The sequence below is a fragment of the Mytilus trossulus genome, unplaced genomic scaffold (genome assembly GCF_036588685.1).
Source record: "Mytilus trossulus isolate FHL-02 unplaced genomic scaffold, PNRI_Mtr1.1.1.hap1 h1tg000158l__unscaffolded, whole genome shotgun sequence".
Lineage (NCBI taxonomy): Eukaryota > Metazoa > Mollusca > Bivalvia > Mytilida > Mytilidae > Mytilus > Mytilus trossulus.
In genome coordinates this window covers 286,096-304,974 of record NW_026963304.1, presented here as the reverse complement: position 1 = coordinate 304,974, position 18,879 = coordinate 286,096, and the positions used below count along the sequence as shown (strand labels likewise).

Genomic DNA, 18,879 nt, shown 5'->3' with positions numbered 1-18,879 from the left:
TGTTGAAGACCATGCCAGGTGGGGGAAACTAGTATAAGGCATTAGGCATGACAATATGTATCATATCCTTATCAAAAATTGCAAAAAACACAGCAGCTTGTACAAGTTTTTTCCATAAATGATCGAATGTGTTTCCCGCATTTTTAGCAGTTGTTTGCTGCCATTGTGAAAATAAAGGGAAATAGATATAAAACCTATTAGCCTGTTTCGGAGAAGTTGTCCATAAAATTTCCGTTCATCCCAATGTATAGGTTCACTATAGTGTTAATAGAAAAAAATGTCCTTTTGAAAATGCTAGATTTACTAGAGTTTTTTCTTCTCTCAGATAATACATCTTTCTATCAAAAATAAAGTTCATACAAGATCAATAGGTAAAATATTGACGAAGGGTTTTCATTGGGGAAATATATACCCTGATAGTTTTTGTCCTGTATGTGACATGCTGCTGGGGACACAGAAATACCATCACATGTTACGTCCATCTAGTCTTGTAAGAGCTTTCACAATTTTTGCTAGATTTTTATTAACATTATAACTAAGAATTATGTCCTTGATGTCTCACGTGAATTTGAAAATCAGGGCAGATTAGCTATTTTTGAAAAAAAATATGCCCCTTAAGCTTGGACATTATGATTATATAGAAAAATGCATGGTAACCACTCTCATGTGTTCAATTCTTGCCATTTTCTTTTATCCAACTTATATCTTAGGTGTTTTTCTAAAAACTGTTTGAAAATGAGTGATAATAATGGTATGGAAAAAAATAATTGTCGAAGTTTCCATGAGAAAAACTGATAACAAAGATTTATATCAGCAGTGCTTCTTACAAATTTGAAAATAAGTGTTGATCAACTACTTTAAAAGAGTTATTCTTGTTGATTTAATTATATGGAAAATGACTTTGTAATTTCTTTTAAGATAACATTTCTTTTTAGATTTAGCTGAAGCCGCCTCTGGGTTTTGGATTTTCTCACAATGTTGATGACCCCTTGGTGGCCTCGATCAGGCTATGTTTTCTGTTATTTTGTCAGATTTTTGTCTCTATTTTCAGGGTCAATTCTCTGTTTTCTCTTAATTTTACTTATCACAATCTCATGTAAAATAAGCAATACTCGTAAAGTCAATTGTTCCAAGTTATAACACAGTTATTTGGTAGTGCATTTCTTTAAGACAATACATGGACATAAAAAAAATCCCACCTGCACTTTCTCAATAATATTTTTACAGTGTGGTGTACTACCTTTGGCACAAATTAAATCAAAATTATAGAAAATTCATCGGCTCTAACTCAGAATATGGACAATTTTATGTTCTGGGGGTCTTGAATTCTTTTGACTATTTCCGAAATGCTTATTTTTAACTGTTTTCAGCTGGACCAAATCACTACTTTACTTTAAAATTCATAAATTAAGATTGTTCACAGTGTATAATCTTAAGTGGTATTATATGTATACAAAGTATTAAATTATCAAAAAAATTATTGTGTGAAAAAAGGATTTTTATGTAACAAGGAGACAAATCACAAAATGACTTTTTGGGTATACTACTTATTTTCTGTTTGATTTTTTTTTACCAATTTTGATATGAATAAAAAGGACACATCTTGCTGTGCTTGTATAGCTGTTTAATTTGTTATGATTTGTCAGCCCAGGTAGAAGAGAAGGGGGCATTACGTGTTACTCATGTCCATCTGTATGTCCGAGCTTAAGTCTAGTTAAATATGAAATTTTTTAACAAATCATGACAATTGACTTCCAATTTAAACTATAGATTCTATCAAAACTTCTAAAACTTACATAAAATGAAAACAGGCACTCAAAAGAATAGTTGTATGTTTATAGATGAGTAAAGTTATGTTTTGCTTTAATAAAAAACATTTATGAAAAATGCCGTTTTAGGTGATATGGTTCCAACTGAAATAAGAATAATGGCTGATAAAAGATCTATTGAATTGTACCTCAAATTACTTGAGTCAGGCTCTGAGAAAAAGAGAGACATACGTTTAGTAGTTGTTGGAAAAAAAGGTGCAGGAAAGACGTCATTGATTAGAAGATTGTTTGGTGAAGACATAACAGATGTTACCAGTACAAATGGAATCGAAATTCACAAAATTAAATGCAAAGCAATGTCGAATGATGGTATATGGAATAAATTAGATGGTATGATGTTGATAATTAAAAAAAATGGTTTGTCCTTATCTGGTATATATACTGATCATAATGGTCTGATGGTGTAGTCTTGCAAATATCTATTGTTTTTTTTTTTATTTCTGTAAAGGTTTGTTTTAATACATACCTGGCAGTCAGACAACGATTCATGTGACCTAAACCTCATCAAACCAAAGTACTGTGATACATTAATTATTCCTGATAATATCTCTATTCCAGATGGGTCAAGATGTGCAATTCCTTTCAGGAATTTGATAGCCTTTTCTTGCATTTTATTCAGACTAGACATTTTAGTGTTTGCACTATTGTTAAAAGTTCATTTTACCCCTTAGCAAATTCCTTTGGATGTCAAAATTTACCCCCTTTTCATTTCTAACAACATTATCAAAGGACCCAATAAAGGAAGGATTTCTCTTAAATGGCCATTTTGTGCAAATTTAGTGTTTTTACCTAGACCACCTATTTATTTTCACCTCACCTGACCCATAGAACCATGTGCATATATCGTTTACAAGAATCTTCTTCACTGAAACTACTAGGTCAATCTGAATCAAACTTTACATCAACAATTTTTGTCTCGCCTGCAACTTATAGGTTGCTTTTCGGGTGATGGCTGGGGTGGAGGCATCAACAATTATTAAAATTTCTGCTTAAGTTAGTTTGATTGCAACTACTAATTAAGAAAGATCGTTGATATTTAATATTAAGTTGCATTATTATCAGTATATATCAGTTTGACAACTATCATGAGTGACAACGTTTTCTGCTAAGTAAGTTTGATAGGATCTTCTTGTGATTGATCAATGTTAGTTTGTATGAAGTCGTATTACTATCAGTACATATCAGTTTGAAGACTTTTTTGAAGCTCTGTCGTCCAGTCACTTTGAATAAATTAGCAGTTCTCAATGTTAAGTTACTTTGGAATAAATGTTTGATATGAACTTGTAATGTAAGACAATGATATTTTCTATAAACATGATAAAGTTGCATTACTTTATCAGTACATCACAGTTTGAAGATCATGTTGATGCACTATCCTTTACCTTTATATGGTCCAGTAACTTTGAATTAATTAAAAATGTTGCTAAAGTGCAGGTGTCTTTTTCTAGGCGAGACATATCTCTCTGTCAACAGTTTAGTTATTTACCGAAGCAAGGATAGATAGACAGATACTTTCAACAGAAATAATTTCTACAAATTATTCATCATTGATATAGGAGTTATTGGCCTGGAAAGACAATTTTTAACTTTTTTTTCAGTATTTTGCAGAAAATGTGATAGTTTATATTGAGAGAAAATTTTCAAGGCATGTTATAACATGCATTGATATACATAAAAAAAATTCAATTGATGACTGAAAGCTGATGATAAACGCTAAAATAGATAATCCAAGAAAGATCAAAACGTTGCAAAATGGGAATATTTGTGAAACTGTTAAATTTTTAATACTGATAGTAAATATAATATTTTCAACGAAAATTTAAAAGGTGCCAAGTTTAATGCATTTTTTATTTTCTCTTAAACCATTTAGTTTTTATAATATTGTGTTTTCTTTCTTGTTGTTAGCCTTCCGTTGTTTTTTTTTATTTTATTTTTGCACATTGTCATTTTGTTTTTTAATTTAGAAATTGCATATATCTTTGGTATCTTTCGCCGTGTATAATGTTTATTTCATACCTTTATCTTAAGCTTTTTTCTCATTTCTTTTTACACAGTATATTAGACAAAAACTAATATTGTTATTTTCTAATCATAGAAAACAATGAAGAAACTCAAGCAAGACTTTTTAAAGAATATATGGGAAAACTTCAGGACAAAAGAACAATTCAAGAACAAGTAGAATCCCACATAGCCATTAAGGACAACACACCAGTAACATCTGTTGATGAATCAAAGAAATCAGAGACAGCATCCAAGCAACATAAAATAATAAAACCTCCAGAAGCAGCTGAACCTCAATCAGAACCTCAAGTAACTCCCCAGCAGCCCTCTGAACAAGCAGCAAGGGATTTCGAAACTATGCTAACCGCTAAGTCTAAGGTTGATGTACATGACAAAGAGGAGTATGCTACATTTTTTCTATGGGATTTTGCGGGAGATGAAGAATTTTACCACACTCATCAAACCTTTCTGTCCCAAGATGCAATGTATCTTGTTGTTACAAAACTCAATGAAGCTGATGACCCTAATGCACAAGGTAATATATCATATTGATCAATCAGTAAGTTATAAAATGATAGTTCATTTTTTGTCTTAGATTTAAAGATATATTTACCAAAACTCCTGTCCTCAAACAGACTGCAAATGTTTGCACCAGTCCTAAGTCAGGAATCTGATGTACAGTAGTTGTTGTTTGTTTATGTAAGTTATAAGTGTTTCTCGTTTCTTGTTTTTTTATATAGATTAAACCGTTGGTTTTCCCGTTTGAATGGTTTTACACTAGTATATTTGGGGCCCTTTATAGCTTTTTGTTCGGTGTGAGCCAAGGCTCCGTGTTAAAGGCCGTACGTTGACCTATAATGGTTTACTTTTATAAATTGTTATTTGGATGGAGAGTTGTCTCATTGGCACTCACTCCACATCTTCCTATATCTATTAATAAATTATTTCATTTGTAATAATAAATTTTGTTAAATGTAATCTAGCTTCTGCATTATGGCCTGATATGTAAAGCCTTACTAAAGCGTCAAAGTGGTGGATTGTAATATGTATATTTGAAGGAGTAAAATGTGTATTTATCATTCATTTGATGATTCTATTCTATTTAAAATGGACATGACGTCACATGTGTGGCTCAAATTAATTACGTAACTAGCTGATGAGTTTTTCGTAACTTAGAAATCTGTAGTACATGTATCATGTAATTCCTTCAGTTGCTGTTTGTTACTTTGATTTGTCTCTTCCAAATCAGTTTACAGTATTTGTTTATCAGTAAACTATTGTCGCCTTAATTTGAAATAATAAATACTGGCAATCTTCATCACACTTGAATAAATGCTGATATAAAATCGTTGTACTTTGACTTTATAGCTTTATTCCGACTTTGGATTGACTCAATACATTGCTACAGTAGACTGGAAGAGAAAAATATTATATCTGATGACAAGACGACTACGTCAGGTGATCTTGATCCACCAGTAGTTATTGTTGGCACATGGAAAGATGCTGTGACCTCAGAAGCAGACACGGTATATGATGTTTACACATTCGTATAAATTTAGAGACATTGCTATTGTTTCATTTGTTTGTTCTGCTCTTTATATGACCGCAAATTTTTTTTTGCGTTCCTATAATGCTATCATGTTGTGGTCGTCGTCCGACGACACATTTGGTTTCCGGACAATAACTTTAGTTTTAAGTGAATGAATCTCTATGAAATTTTACCAGAAGGTTTAACAACAGGAAGTTTGGGATTGCTTTTGGGGGTTGTGGTATAAACAGTTTAGGAATTAGGGGCCAAAAACAAGCATTTTTGTAGTTTCCGGACAATAACTTGTGTGTTAGTTTATGGATCTCTCTAAAATTGTACTACAAGGTTCCATACCACAAAGGGAAGGCTGGGATTTGGGTAATTACTCCAAGGGGGGGGGGGGGGTTGTTTTTCCAATTTTTGGGGGATTTATATTTTTTTTCTTCCTTATTTTTAAAAAGCTTCAAGCAGAAATCTTCAATTGCACAGTATTGCACAATAGCACAGTATTGGGCAATAGCATGAAATCTTCAATAGCACAGTATTGCGCAATAGCAAGAAATCTTCAATTGCACAGTATCCTGCAATAGCAAGAAATCTTCAATTGGTAGATATAAGAAGATGTGGTATGAGTACCAATGAGACAACTCTCCATCCAAGTCAAAATTTATAAAAGTAAACCATTATTAGTACGGTCTTCAACACGGAGCCTTTGCTCACACTGAACAGCAAGCTATAAATTGAACAGTATTGCACAACAGCCATGTATTGCGCAATAGCAAGAAATCTTTAATTGAAAATAAATACAAATTTTTTAACCAATTTCAATGGTATTAATTTAGTCTTTAATTTTTGGGGGTTCTAACCTTGTATTACTATTTGGATATTGGCCCCATTTATATATTGGTCTACATTGAGGTCAAAAGGGTCCAAAATTAAACTTTGTTTGATTTCATCAAAAACTGAATTATTGCGGATGTATGATATGCTGAATCTTATTGTGCATTTAGATTTTGTATTGTGGACCCTGTTTTCAAATTAGTTTATATTAAGGTTTATAGGGTCCAAAATTAAACTTTGTTTGATTTCACCTAAAATTAAATTTTTGGTGTTTTTTTTATATGCTGAATCTAACCATATTGTTAGATTTTGGATATCAGACCATTCTAAATAAATCAAATGTCCCATTTCAATTTTTTCAGATCTTTGACCACATTTAGTTTGTGTCAGAAACCTATATTATGTCAAAAATTTGATTACAATCCAAATTCAGACAGTATCAAGCTTGAATATTGTGTCCAAACTTGACCCAACTGTTCAGGGTTTGACCTCTACGGTCGTATCAGGCTGCGCTCAGCGGAGCATTTTATTAAAGGATTATATTATTTTGTTTTTGAAGTGGAATCATACCAATATTATTTAAGAATTCTTTTTGTGTTTTTTTTAAGGGTATACAAAAATATTTTGTATGAAGTGCAGAAGCAATAATCCTGGACCTGGATTTCCATAATAATGATTGCTAGGGATACTTATCTGTCTAGAAGGGTTCATCTGACCTTGCCACCATTTATATTTTTCATTGATCAATATTAAGTGATTGTTGTTTCGCCTATTTCTCAGATACTGTCAGGAAAGATGTCATATGTGGATAGGATTATTATAAGATGTACATGTCCCTCTGGCAAGGTTCATATTTCCTTGGACACCCCTTTTCATGGACCTTGCGATAGTGTTAAGTTTATTCAATAAAAGACAATATGTATCCCTATAATTTAACCTTAAACTTAAAGACTTTTAACATAAAAATTCAATCATGATCTGTAAAGTTGGTAAGATATCACAGCTAGAGCACTCTTGTTAAATATACCTTCATGGAAATTAAATACTTACACATAGTGTACTTAAATTACCTTTTTTACACACAGTGTACATACATTATAGTATTTCACCTTAATTACACACAGTGTACATAAATTATAGTATTTCACCTTAATTACACACAGTGTACATAAATTATAGTATTTCACCTTAATTACACACAGAGTACATAAATTATAGTATTTCACCTTAATTACACACAGTGTACATAAATTATAGTATTTCACCTTAATTACACACAGGGTACATAAATTGTAGTATTTTAACAAGATATAATATAACAGTATGTATTATTGTATTATTTTCATAATATTAAGCTGCAGTAACAGTTGTTATGCCCCCACCTACGATAGTAGAGGGCATTATGTTTTCTGGTCTGTGGGTCCGTTCGTCTGTTCGTTCGTCCCGCTTCAGGTTAAAGTTTTTGGTCAAGGTAGTTTTTGATGAAGCTGAAGTCCAATCAATTTGAAACTGAGTACACTTGTAGCTTATGATATGATCTTTCTAATTTTGAAGCCAAATTATACTTTTGACCCCAACTTTACGGTCCACTGAACATAGAAAATAAAAATGGGAGTTTCAGGTTAAAGTTTTTGGTCAAGGTAGTTTTTGATGAAGTTGAAGTCTAATCAACTTGAAACTTAGTACACATGTCCCCTATGGTATGATCTTTTTAATTTTAATGCCAAATTAGATTTTTTACCAAATTTCACAGTCCATTGATCATGCAAAATGATAGTGCGAGTGGGGCATCCGTGTACTTTGGACACATTCTTGTTTCTAATATTCTTCTTTAAAAACTTAAACTGTTAAAGCAATAGAAAACCACACAAAATACCAAAAACCTAAATATTATGTTTTGTAGGTTGAGGAGGCATGCAGAGAAAGTTTGTTGGTGTACACCGAGAATCTGGCAGATGATGAACGTGGACATGTAAGGAGTGAATACTTTATTTCTAATAAAGAAGATGATCACGGTGTATTCCAGCAAATAAGACGAGACATTATAAACTTAGCCAGAGAAATGCGGGCATGGAACAAAGATTATCCGTTAAAATTTATACAACTGGAACAACGACTTCAAGAAAAGAAGAAAGAGTTACCGATTATCACCTATCAGGAAATGAAGAACATTTCTTCTGTTACACCAAAGCCTTTAACTGAGAAAGAACTGATATTATTTCTAGAATTTCACCATGAACTCCGATCTTTAGTTTATTTCAAAGATCTCCCAGAGAATATTATTTTAGATACACAATGGTTGTCTGATGCTTTTAAATGTATAGTAACAGCAAGGAAATTTCAAGCTAGTACTAAAAATCAAATAAGGTGGAATGAATTTTACCATACAGGTAAATTAAATTATGACGTTTTAGAAGATATATTTAAAAAAGAGACACACATGTTGTATGAACATAAAAACTATATCCTGAATGTAATGGAGAAATTTGATATCATTATACGTCCAAACAAATCAGGTGCTGATGCAAATCCTTACTTTTATGTACCTTGTATGGTTAAAGCAGAACCTGAGCGTGACATTTATGAAATGTTTAATGTGCCAAAAGATATATGTAAAAGATCCACGTGGTTGTGTTTCAGATTTCGGTTTCTACCACCACATTTAATGAATCATTTGATAGCTTCACTGAGCAGGAAGTATACAGTTGCAGAAGTGATTGACAGTAAGAAGAAAAAAAGACAAATTGCTCTTTTTAAAGGCACTGCTGTCTTTGAGTTACAACATGAAACAACGAAATTAAGAAAATTACTTGTAATGACATGTCCAAATGTTATTCAGATTCAGGTTTGGGAATTTGGGGAAGACATTAAAAGCGGTTTGTACAAATACATTGCCGACTTTGTGACAGAGGAATTAAACACAATCATGCATACAAGATTCAAGATGTCAAATGTAAAATTTGAGAAAAAGTGGGAATGTGGCCTTACTGAGCCAAAGTGTGTGACAGGATCAAACATATTCATGGAAGAGCCTACATATCAATGTGACACATGTCAAATTAAACACATGTTCATAGATGAATGGTCAGATCAACAAAATAAAGCACCATGGGTAAGTGTAATACATAAATACTTCATAGACACATAAAGGGGTGGTGGTCAATATGTCAAGTTCCACATACTTCCTGTTTGTTCCAAAATTATCGAATGACTCCTCAAGGAGTTATTGCCCTTAAAGGATTATTTTTGTCCAGCCTTCGACTTCTGTCGCAGAAAACTCGACATAGGGATAGTGATCCGGCGGCGGCGGCGTAAGTTCACTTCTTAAAGCTTTATATTTTAGAAGTTGGAAGACCTGGATGCTTCATACTTTGTATATATATGCCTTATGTTACGAAGTTTCCGTCTGTCACATCAGTGATATTGTTTGCCTTAAATTAATGGAGAATAAAGGCTTTTCCCCTGGAGACAAATCCCAATTTGAAAAACAAATGGCTTTAATTATTCCCAAGACAACTTGTTTCCCCAAACTGTGCAGTCTCAGTAGTAATTGTGCATGAATGTAAACTTAAAAACACTCATTTAAATATATGTTTCATGCCTAAAGTTACTACATGTATATGTGCAGATTTGAGGGTCTATTTATATATCATCACTGACAAAAAAGGGTCTTATTTTAAAGCAGGGTTTGACTCTTGAAAGTGGGTCTATAAATTGAAGTTTCAGTCTAAATTTCCCAATTTGGTGAAAATTACACATATTTTCCCAATAAAAAAGGGTAGAGGTAGTTTTAAAAAAAAACAACAATATCACTGCACATGTTCATTGTCCTTGACCTCATTTTCATGGGTCTGTTACTACTTCAAAAAAGTTAAGATTTTTTGTACTGTTAATTTCTCTCTTATTATGAGTAATAGGATAACTATATTTGATATGTGTGTACCTTGCAAGGTCTTCATGCCCATACGACAGTTTTTAATTGACCTCGACCCCATTTCATGGATCAGTAAACAAGGTTAAGTTTTGGTGGTCAAGTCCATATCTCAGATACTATTAAGCAATAGGTCTAGTATAGTTGATGTATGGAAGGATTGTAAGGTTAACATGTCCAACTTAGCAGGTGTCATTTTCATTGTTCAGTGGGCAAAGTTAAGTTTTTGAGTTTTGGTCTTTTTTCTAATACTATATGCAATAGGTCAATTATATTTGGTGTATGGAAGTTTTTTTTTTATGTACATGTCAGTCTCGCAGGTTTTATTTGACCTTGACCTCATTTTCACGGTTCATTGCTCATTGTTAAGTTTTTGTGTTTTGGTCTGTTTTTTGTATATTGGTATCACGTCGTCAGCGTCGTCAGAAGACACATTTGGTTTCGGGACAATAACTTTAGTATAAGTGTATGGATCTCTATGAAATTTAAACAAAAGGTTCAACACTACAAAAGGAAGGTTGGAATTGTTTTTGGGGGTAATTGTCCCAACCGTTTAGGAATTAGGGGCCAAAACAAGCATTTTTCTAGTTTCAGGACAATAACTTGTGTATAAGTATTTTGATTGCTCTGAATTGTACCACAAGGTTCAATACCACAAGTAGAAAGTTGGGATTCATTTTCGGGGTAATTGCCCAAACTGTTCAGGAATTAGGGGCCAAAAAGGGTCTAAAACAAGCATTTTTCTAGTTTTCACACAGTAACTTGTTTCTCAATTTGTACCACATTATACAAAAAAAAGAGAATTTCTTCAAAAAAAATTGTAATTTGGAGGGGAAGAGCGTAAACATTTTTTTGTTGGGGGGGGGGGGGGGGGGAACAATTTTTGTTGGGGGGGGGGTTGCGGGCAAATTTTATTCCATCAAAATTGAAGAAATTGTCAATTTTCCAAAGAAAAAAATAGGGTTCACAATTTATTTTGCTAATCCTAAATATATAGTCTGAAAACAGATTTACTAAGTATTGCAAGAAATCTTCAATTGAATAAAATTCAAATCATACAACCAATTTCAAGTTCTTTGACACATTTATTCTGTGTCAGAAACCTATAATGTGTCAAATATTTAATTACAATCCAAATTCAGATCTGTATCAAGCTTGAATATTGTGTCCATTTTTGCCGCAACTGTTCAGGTCTGGACCTCTGCAGTCGTATCCAGCTGCGCTTTGCGAAGCAGTTTATTGTTAAACTATATGCAATAGGTCAACTATATTTGTTGTATGGAAGGATTGTAAGCTGTATGTGACTGCCTTGCTTGGTTCATATTACCTTGACCTCATTTCATGGTTCATTGGTCAGTCTTTAGTTTTCTTGGTTAAGTCTGTTTCTTAAAAACTAGAAAAGGTGTACATGTATTTCTCGTTTGGTTTATATGACCTTGACCTCATTTTCTTGGATCATGTAAAATTTACAAATGTATGTGAAATCGTATGTGATAGTTGTAGTAAAGCTTTATATTAAGGACTATCAACATAATATGAATGGTTAGTAAAGAAGGCGAGACATTTCAGCGTGTGCACTCTTGTTTGCTAATTTTCATGTTATTTGGCCTAGATATATATTAACTTAATCCATTTTAGATAGGTAGTATGAAAAAAGAAGATGTGGTATGATTGCCAATGAGACAGCTATCCACAAAAGACCAAAATGACACAAACATTAACAACTATAGGTCACCGTACGGTCTTCAACAATGAGCAAAGCCCATACCGCATAGTCAGCTATAAAAGGCCCCGCTAAGACAATGTAAAACAATTCAAACGAGAAAACTAACGGCCTTATTTATGTAAAAAAATGAACGAAAAACAAATATGTAACACATAAACAAACCACAACCACTGAATTACAGGCTCCTGGCTTGGGACAGCCACATACATAAATAATGTGGCGGGGTTAAACATGTTAGCGGGATCCCAACCCTCCCCCTATTTATTAGACACTGTTTAAGGCTAAAAAGTAATACAAGTTCTACAAAAATGCTAATATGACCGAATCAATTGGATGACTCCTTGAGAAGTTATTGGGTGCCCTTACTTGACAATTTTTAACTCATATTTAGTGTTTTTGCTTTTTATTTGAAAAGATATGATAAATAGATGGAAACTACAAACACCAAAAGAAAATCAAATAGAATAATTTACAAAAATGTCATACAACCGAAACAATAAGGAGTTATACCAATATACAACAATATTTGTATATTTTTCGCGTCCCTAATGTACAGTCAGGGGCATTACTTAAACAAGTAACAATTAAAATAACCTATACAAGTAATGTTGAAAACGAGGCTATTACTTATATAAGTAACTTTTTTGAATACTAAATTTATAGGCGTCCAATAATACAGATTTTACTAGCTTTAACAAATTTTCACAATCACATTCATATGGTTATTTTTCTCATGAAATATAAAATCTAATCCTTCTGAACCACTAATTGCCTTTCTGACCCACTTATCTTTCATACTGACATGTCAAAGATTGGTCTGTTGGGACTATTAAATTATCACTTTCCTCCAAAATCTTGATGGTAGACTGAAATAAATAGATAGAGACTAGTGAATTAATTAAGACTTGGAAGTTATTTATAGTTTGTAACTGAAGGAAATTACATATATATGTTCTTTAAATAAGTGATATTACTATTTTTTTCAAAAATGTATAACATTATATTATATAAACTTATTCAAGTAATATTTTTGTCATTATTTTTAAAGTGACCATATATCTTTATACTGCTCTCAAATCTAATAAATTCTTTATTTTATGATATAAGATGGTGTAAAAATTACTGAAAACTACATTTAGTCTATGCTTCTACTGAAATTTAAAATAACTCTATTATGTAATTTTATGATTTTTACAAACAAAAATTACTTATATAAGTAACTTAAAAAAATTACTTGTTTAAGTAACGCCCCTGACTGTTGTATACTTTTAAAAAAATCGTCAATCAAAATCTCAGTTTTATATGACCTCTGGATTGTCAAATAATATTTACAAAATGATGTGTATGTGTATAACCATACATACAACTTGTTTTATTAAACAAAACTAGAACACTCCTGCGACATCGCGGGTCCGTGACAGAATTAAAGTACCAACGCCTTATTTTCAGCCTGGATTTTTAATATTCGAATTGTAATTTGATAAAGCTATGATGATTATAATATGTTTCTGTTTGAATCCATCCTGATTTTCTTACTACAACCTGAATATCCTTGTAGATATATTTTTTGGTCAATGATTGAATTAAGTAGTATCAATCCCTTATACAATAATGTATCTGTATCAAATTGGATCCGAAACATGTTAATTATTGGTAATATTAATTATATGGAAAACAAAAGGGCCTGGACTGGTGTAATTTTTAATCAACACCATTGTCCTATATTAGTTATATATAAAGTTGAATTCTTTGTTTCATTGTTTTTACGTCATGTCGGCTAACAAATTGGACCTCGTTATTTTAGTAGTATAGATACATAAGCATGACAAGCAGTGCATGGAGTATGTATCTAAAGTACAAATGTAGAATAATAAACAAAGGAAGATAGCTCAAATTCTAAATATTGCCTTTAGACATGCGAGAAATGTTATCAATTGATAAATACAAGTCAATGGTTGATTTTAAGTTTACACTAAAAACATTTGGCAATCTTCATTCTACAGTGCTCACAAGAAATTTTTTGTTTGCCTATTATCTTGAAATATTCAATGAAAGTCATAACATATTTACCACATAACACCAAGATAGAATATAAATCAGTTAAATACTAGTTAGAATAAAACAAATGTATTTAAAAGAATGACAATATTTTAGCTAAAAGGAAAAGCGGCGGAAGATACCAAGCAGATATTAAAAACTCAAGTCATAAAAATCACACCTTTTTATATTCATATTTTTTGGTTCACATCAAGCCATTAAACATTTGAATGAAACTCCTCATATGAGATGTCAAAGTTTGCACAATGAACAAGATTACATGACATTGTATATATTGTTATATATTTCAATAAAGATCTAAAAGTTTTAGTAGAGTGATGGGCAATAAATAGGGCTAACTATTTTGTAAATTTCTTTAGCGGTCTCAGATGTCTGAAAAGGCCCAACATGTTCCAGTATCGAATCCTAGCATAGATAACAGCAGTCAAATCGTAAGTACATCCACATAGGTAACAATCTACTGTTAGAAACACACAACATGTACACAATGTATAAGCTAGCAGGTTTAAATATGATTAATATACATTATTTTAATATATACCTCAAGATTGGCTGGATAAAGAGGTTTTCATCCAATTTATATGGTAGTTGGCAATCATTGTTATTGAAAAGCCTGGAACAGTATGGTGGAGAAAGAGTATTGCATTTTCCAAAAAAAAACTCAGAGAAATCTCTGATAGTCTTAGCAATCCTTTTTGGAAGGATGTATTTTTTAGCTTTCAATTGGAGCAAGGCCTGCTACCAATATTTCTGTTCAAGATATTTTGTCATTAGATATTTTAAATTTCGCACCTCTAGTAGATTTTCCGTACTTTATTCAGTGGCAGAGAAGGGGAGTGCAGTCTTGGTTTGACCTTATTAACTTAGAGACTAAGGATTTTTGTAATTTTGATCAGATAGGACCAAGACTTCAAACAAACAATTTTTTAAAGTATTATGGTCTCATTGCTAACATTCCAAAGTATATGAGAGAACATATTAAAGAAAACATTGCTCATGTAAATTTTGTAACTTTTAACTGTATTGATAATTTTTTGGAAAGATTATTGTGTAACAAAAAGGCAAAGTTTGTATACAAAGATCTTGTTGACAGAAATGTGCAACTGCCAACAGAAAAGTTCTTACAATGGGAGGAATTACTAGGTATTGAAATTGCAGATTGGTCAGACTATTATATTATTTTAAGAAAATCATGTAAAGACATTGAAAGACACTTATTTAAGAACTTTTCAATACAAATTTTTACACAGAATAATTGCAACTAATACTTTCTTGTTTAAAGTAAAACTTAAAGATTCAAAGCTCTGTACTTTTTGTAAGGTTTCTGATGAAACCATGGAGCATTTATTCTATGAATGTCCAATAACAAATTTTATATGGAAATCTTTTTTTACAAAAATTGAAAAGATATTTTGTGAACTTTGGCCTTTTTAACTTTTTTGGATTCGAGCGTCATTGATGAGTCTTTTGTAGACGAAACGCACGTCTGGCGTATATACAAAATTTAGTCCTGGAATCTATGATGAGTTTATTTACATTATTTAAGAAGCACATTTTTCTTGGTTTTCAAAATGAGAGTTTACTGTTGAATTTGATCATTATTATTGCAAAAAACTATATATACAAATGTAAATAATATGAAACCAAGTATTATAGGGCTATTAGCAAAAATAAGAAAATATCAGGAAAATGAACATTATCTAGCAAGAAAAATGGTACCACCCCTTATTTTCAAAAATTCTGGGCCCCAGTAGATTACATTTTTTACTGATTAGTCACCATTATTTTTTATTCAAATCATATAAAATAAAAAATGAAACTTACAGTTCATAAAGAGCAGATCTTTACAGAGATAACATTTTTCTTTACAATACACAAGTTGATATATGTTATGTTAATGCAAGTGCGAGAGTGTGTGTATGTGTGTGTGATTGTTTCTTTCCACTTTTTATTATAATGTTGATATTTAAATAATATATATTCACAGTAGAAGAAAAAAAATATAGTCAATTTTATGTTGTATAGATATATATCAAACCCCTTAACACCATAGTCAGGTGCTGATGTAAAGGGATTGTAAAAGCCTGACTACTGAAAAACAAATTAAAAAAAAATTAAAAAATAAGCTAGTATCATGGACATTTTTGTAATTTTGTATAACTAATATTAAATATAACCAAATGATGTAATAGAAAAACAAAAGATATGGCGTATCCCTCCATGACACAAAATCAGAACATGCACAGCAAAAAAACACACAAACAAAATCAATATTAATACCGATGAAATGGATATTCAAAGATCTAATTACAGTGTTGAATTGGTAACCTTTTAGCAAAATTTTTTATTTAAAGGATCGATAAGTTTACCCGGATCGTTTCAAACGTCAGGGCTCGGTAAACAACATCTCTCTAGAAATGAGGATGTACTATCCCATTTGAAATAAGTTTTCTACAGGTACAACCAAACTTCAAAACCAAATCTTTATATATATAGAAGAATGAAGTAAAGGTTTTAAGTAATTTGCAGTAACGAAATCCCTGACTTAATAATTTACCAGTATTATACATAGATTAAATTCATTGAAATCCAAAATGCTACAACGAACACGGACATAGCGAACGACTTGTGATATATAAACACCGTCAGATGATGACAAAGGAACATCACCTTCCAAAAAAGGACATTAAACAATAGGGAACAGAAAATCGTCCCTTTTTGTCTTAAATTTTATTGTAGAGTTCACTGTGTAAAACTGGAATATCTAAATCTAGGAAAGGACAGTTATTACTGTTTGTAGTTGATATATTTACAGTCAGTTCCTTTGGGTAAATTTCTGCAGTATATTTAGAAAATTCTTGATTATTTAACAATAAAATATCATCAATATAACGGTAAATTTTGTTGAATTTATCAAGTAAATGCAATTTAAGTGGGTCTTTACTGATTTTGGTCATAAACTGTGATTCATAACAGTACCAGAACAAGACTGCTATTAAAGGGGTGCAATTGGTGCCCATGGGAATACCTAAAACCTGTCGATAAACTTTATTGCCAAAACGTACATAAATACTATCAAGGAGAAACTTAACAGCTTTAATCTTGTCATCACACCTCCAGTAAAAGAGAGGCGAAAGATACCAGAGGGACATTCAAACTCAAGTCGAAAATAAACTGACAACGCCATTGCTTAAAAAGAAAAAAGACCAACAGAGAAACAATAGTACACAAAACACAACATAAAAAACTAAAGACTAAGGTCACGAACCCCACTAAAAACATTAAATATATCTAGCATATGTACCTTTCCTATTAGAGAAGAAGGCCTTAAATGAGTTGCAGCAAACATATTTGCATTCAGATTTACTAAACGACCATTTAACAAAATAGGAAAACTTTTGTTTGATAAGATTGTGTGGAAGTGTAGTGTAAAGAGTTGAAAAGTTAAAACTGTCAACAGAACAAAAGGACAATCAAAAGCACGTAATTTATCTAAAACATCCAAAGAATTATTTACACTCCAAAAATAGTTAATTCCACTTTTTATACGCCCGTTTACGGGACGTATTATGGTCTACCGTTGTCCGTCTGTCCGTCCGTCGTCAACATGTTGGACATTAAGTCAAAAAACCTTTAACCGATTTGCCTAAAACTTAGGTGAATTGTTTATATCTATTGATGTGAGCTCCCTTTCGTTTTTTTTATAAATTTTAGATTTTACATTTTCGAGTTATGGGGTTTTATTCATTTAAAAAGGGGGAGTTTCCAGTTTTCGGACAATAACTCAAGAATGCTTTCAATAACTTGCAAGAAATTGTGGTGAATTGTTTATATCTATTGACATGAGCTCCCTGTTGATTGTTATAAATTTTAGATTTTACGTTTCCAAGTTACAGGGTTTTATTCTTTAAAAAAGGGGGGATTTTTCCATTTTTTCGGACAATAACTCAAAAATGCTATCAGCAATTCTTGTGAAACTTTGGTGAATTGATTATATCTATTGATGTAAGCTCCCTTTTGATTTTCATAAATTTCTGATATGACATTGAGAATAAATTAAACTTTATTGATCTTAATTCTTTGAAAATGTGACGAGCGTATCATGCGCTCATGGCGCAGCTGTTTATTTTGATATTTGTTAATACAAAAGTTAGTGATCAGTTCTTTGATAGTAGTTAAGAAACTAGTTAAAAGCACTAAAGTATTAGTTGTAGAACACTTACTAGAGGGCGAGATGAAATGATATTTTACTGGTTTTATGTGTAGTTTAGGTAACCAATACATAGTAGGGACCTTCAACATGTTCAACTGTTCAGAAGAGGCCTTAGTTGTGATTTGGTTATGATATGTTTGTATACTATATGACTCTCTGTGGAGTGCACAGGTTAGAATGCAGAAGAATTTAAAATGTCATTCTTAGAACATCCGTGTAGTATTAATGACACACCACCACCACATTGTTGGCTGTAGTTTACACGTCTTGATGAATGAAACACAAGGGTAAACAAAATAGAAGCAACACAGTGTAAAACCCTTTGTGCCAAATTTTGAAAATCTATTCAAAGCTGTGATAAAATTTATCATGATAAATTAATGAACTAGAAAAAATCTGTAATTAAGCATAAAGAAAAATATGTCCTATAAATGGAAAGTGTTCTTTTTTATTAAGTACATTTGAACAAAGGTTCATATCTAAAAAAAACTCTAAAAGCTGCAGTGTTAACTATTCATGTTATGATACGGTCTGAAAATGAAGGAATCAACATATAGGCTTACCGTGTATAATCCCTCGTATTATTAATGTTACTTGTACATGTAAGCATAAATGATATTTGTTAATTTTCATGATAGTTTCATTATCATGTCTGTTACCATAAAGTTAAAGAAGTCAATGCTAAATTGATCGGCCTTTCTAACAAATTGAAATTCTCATTTTCTAGTGACATAAATTTCCCCGTCTTTAGTC

The 18,879-nt window shown here is 31.7% G+C and overlaps 1 protein-coding gene across 1 annotated transcript in view; it reads left to right on the top strand.

Moving 5' to 3' along the window:
* The window catches only part of LOC134700544 (uncharacterized), a 52,647-nt gene that overhangs the window by 17,305 nt on the left and 16,463 nt on the right, over window positions 1-18,879 (top strand). The window contains exons 4-8 of the mRNA XM_063561925.1: window positions 1,899-2,159; window positions 3,925-4,365; window positions 5,199-5,356; window positions 8,102-9,310; window positions 14,273-14,344. Of these exons, the coding sequence (XP_063417995.1) occupies window positions 1,899-2,159; window positions 3,925-4,365; window positions 5,199-5,356; window positions 8,102-9,310; window positions 14,273-14,344 (2,141 nt within the window). The remainder of the gene's footprint in view (window positions 1-1,898; window positions 2,160-3,924; window positions 4,366-5,198; window positions 5,357-8,101; window positions 9,311-14,272; window positions 14,345-18,879) is intronic.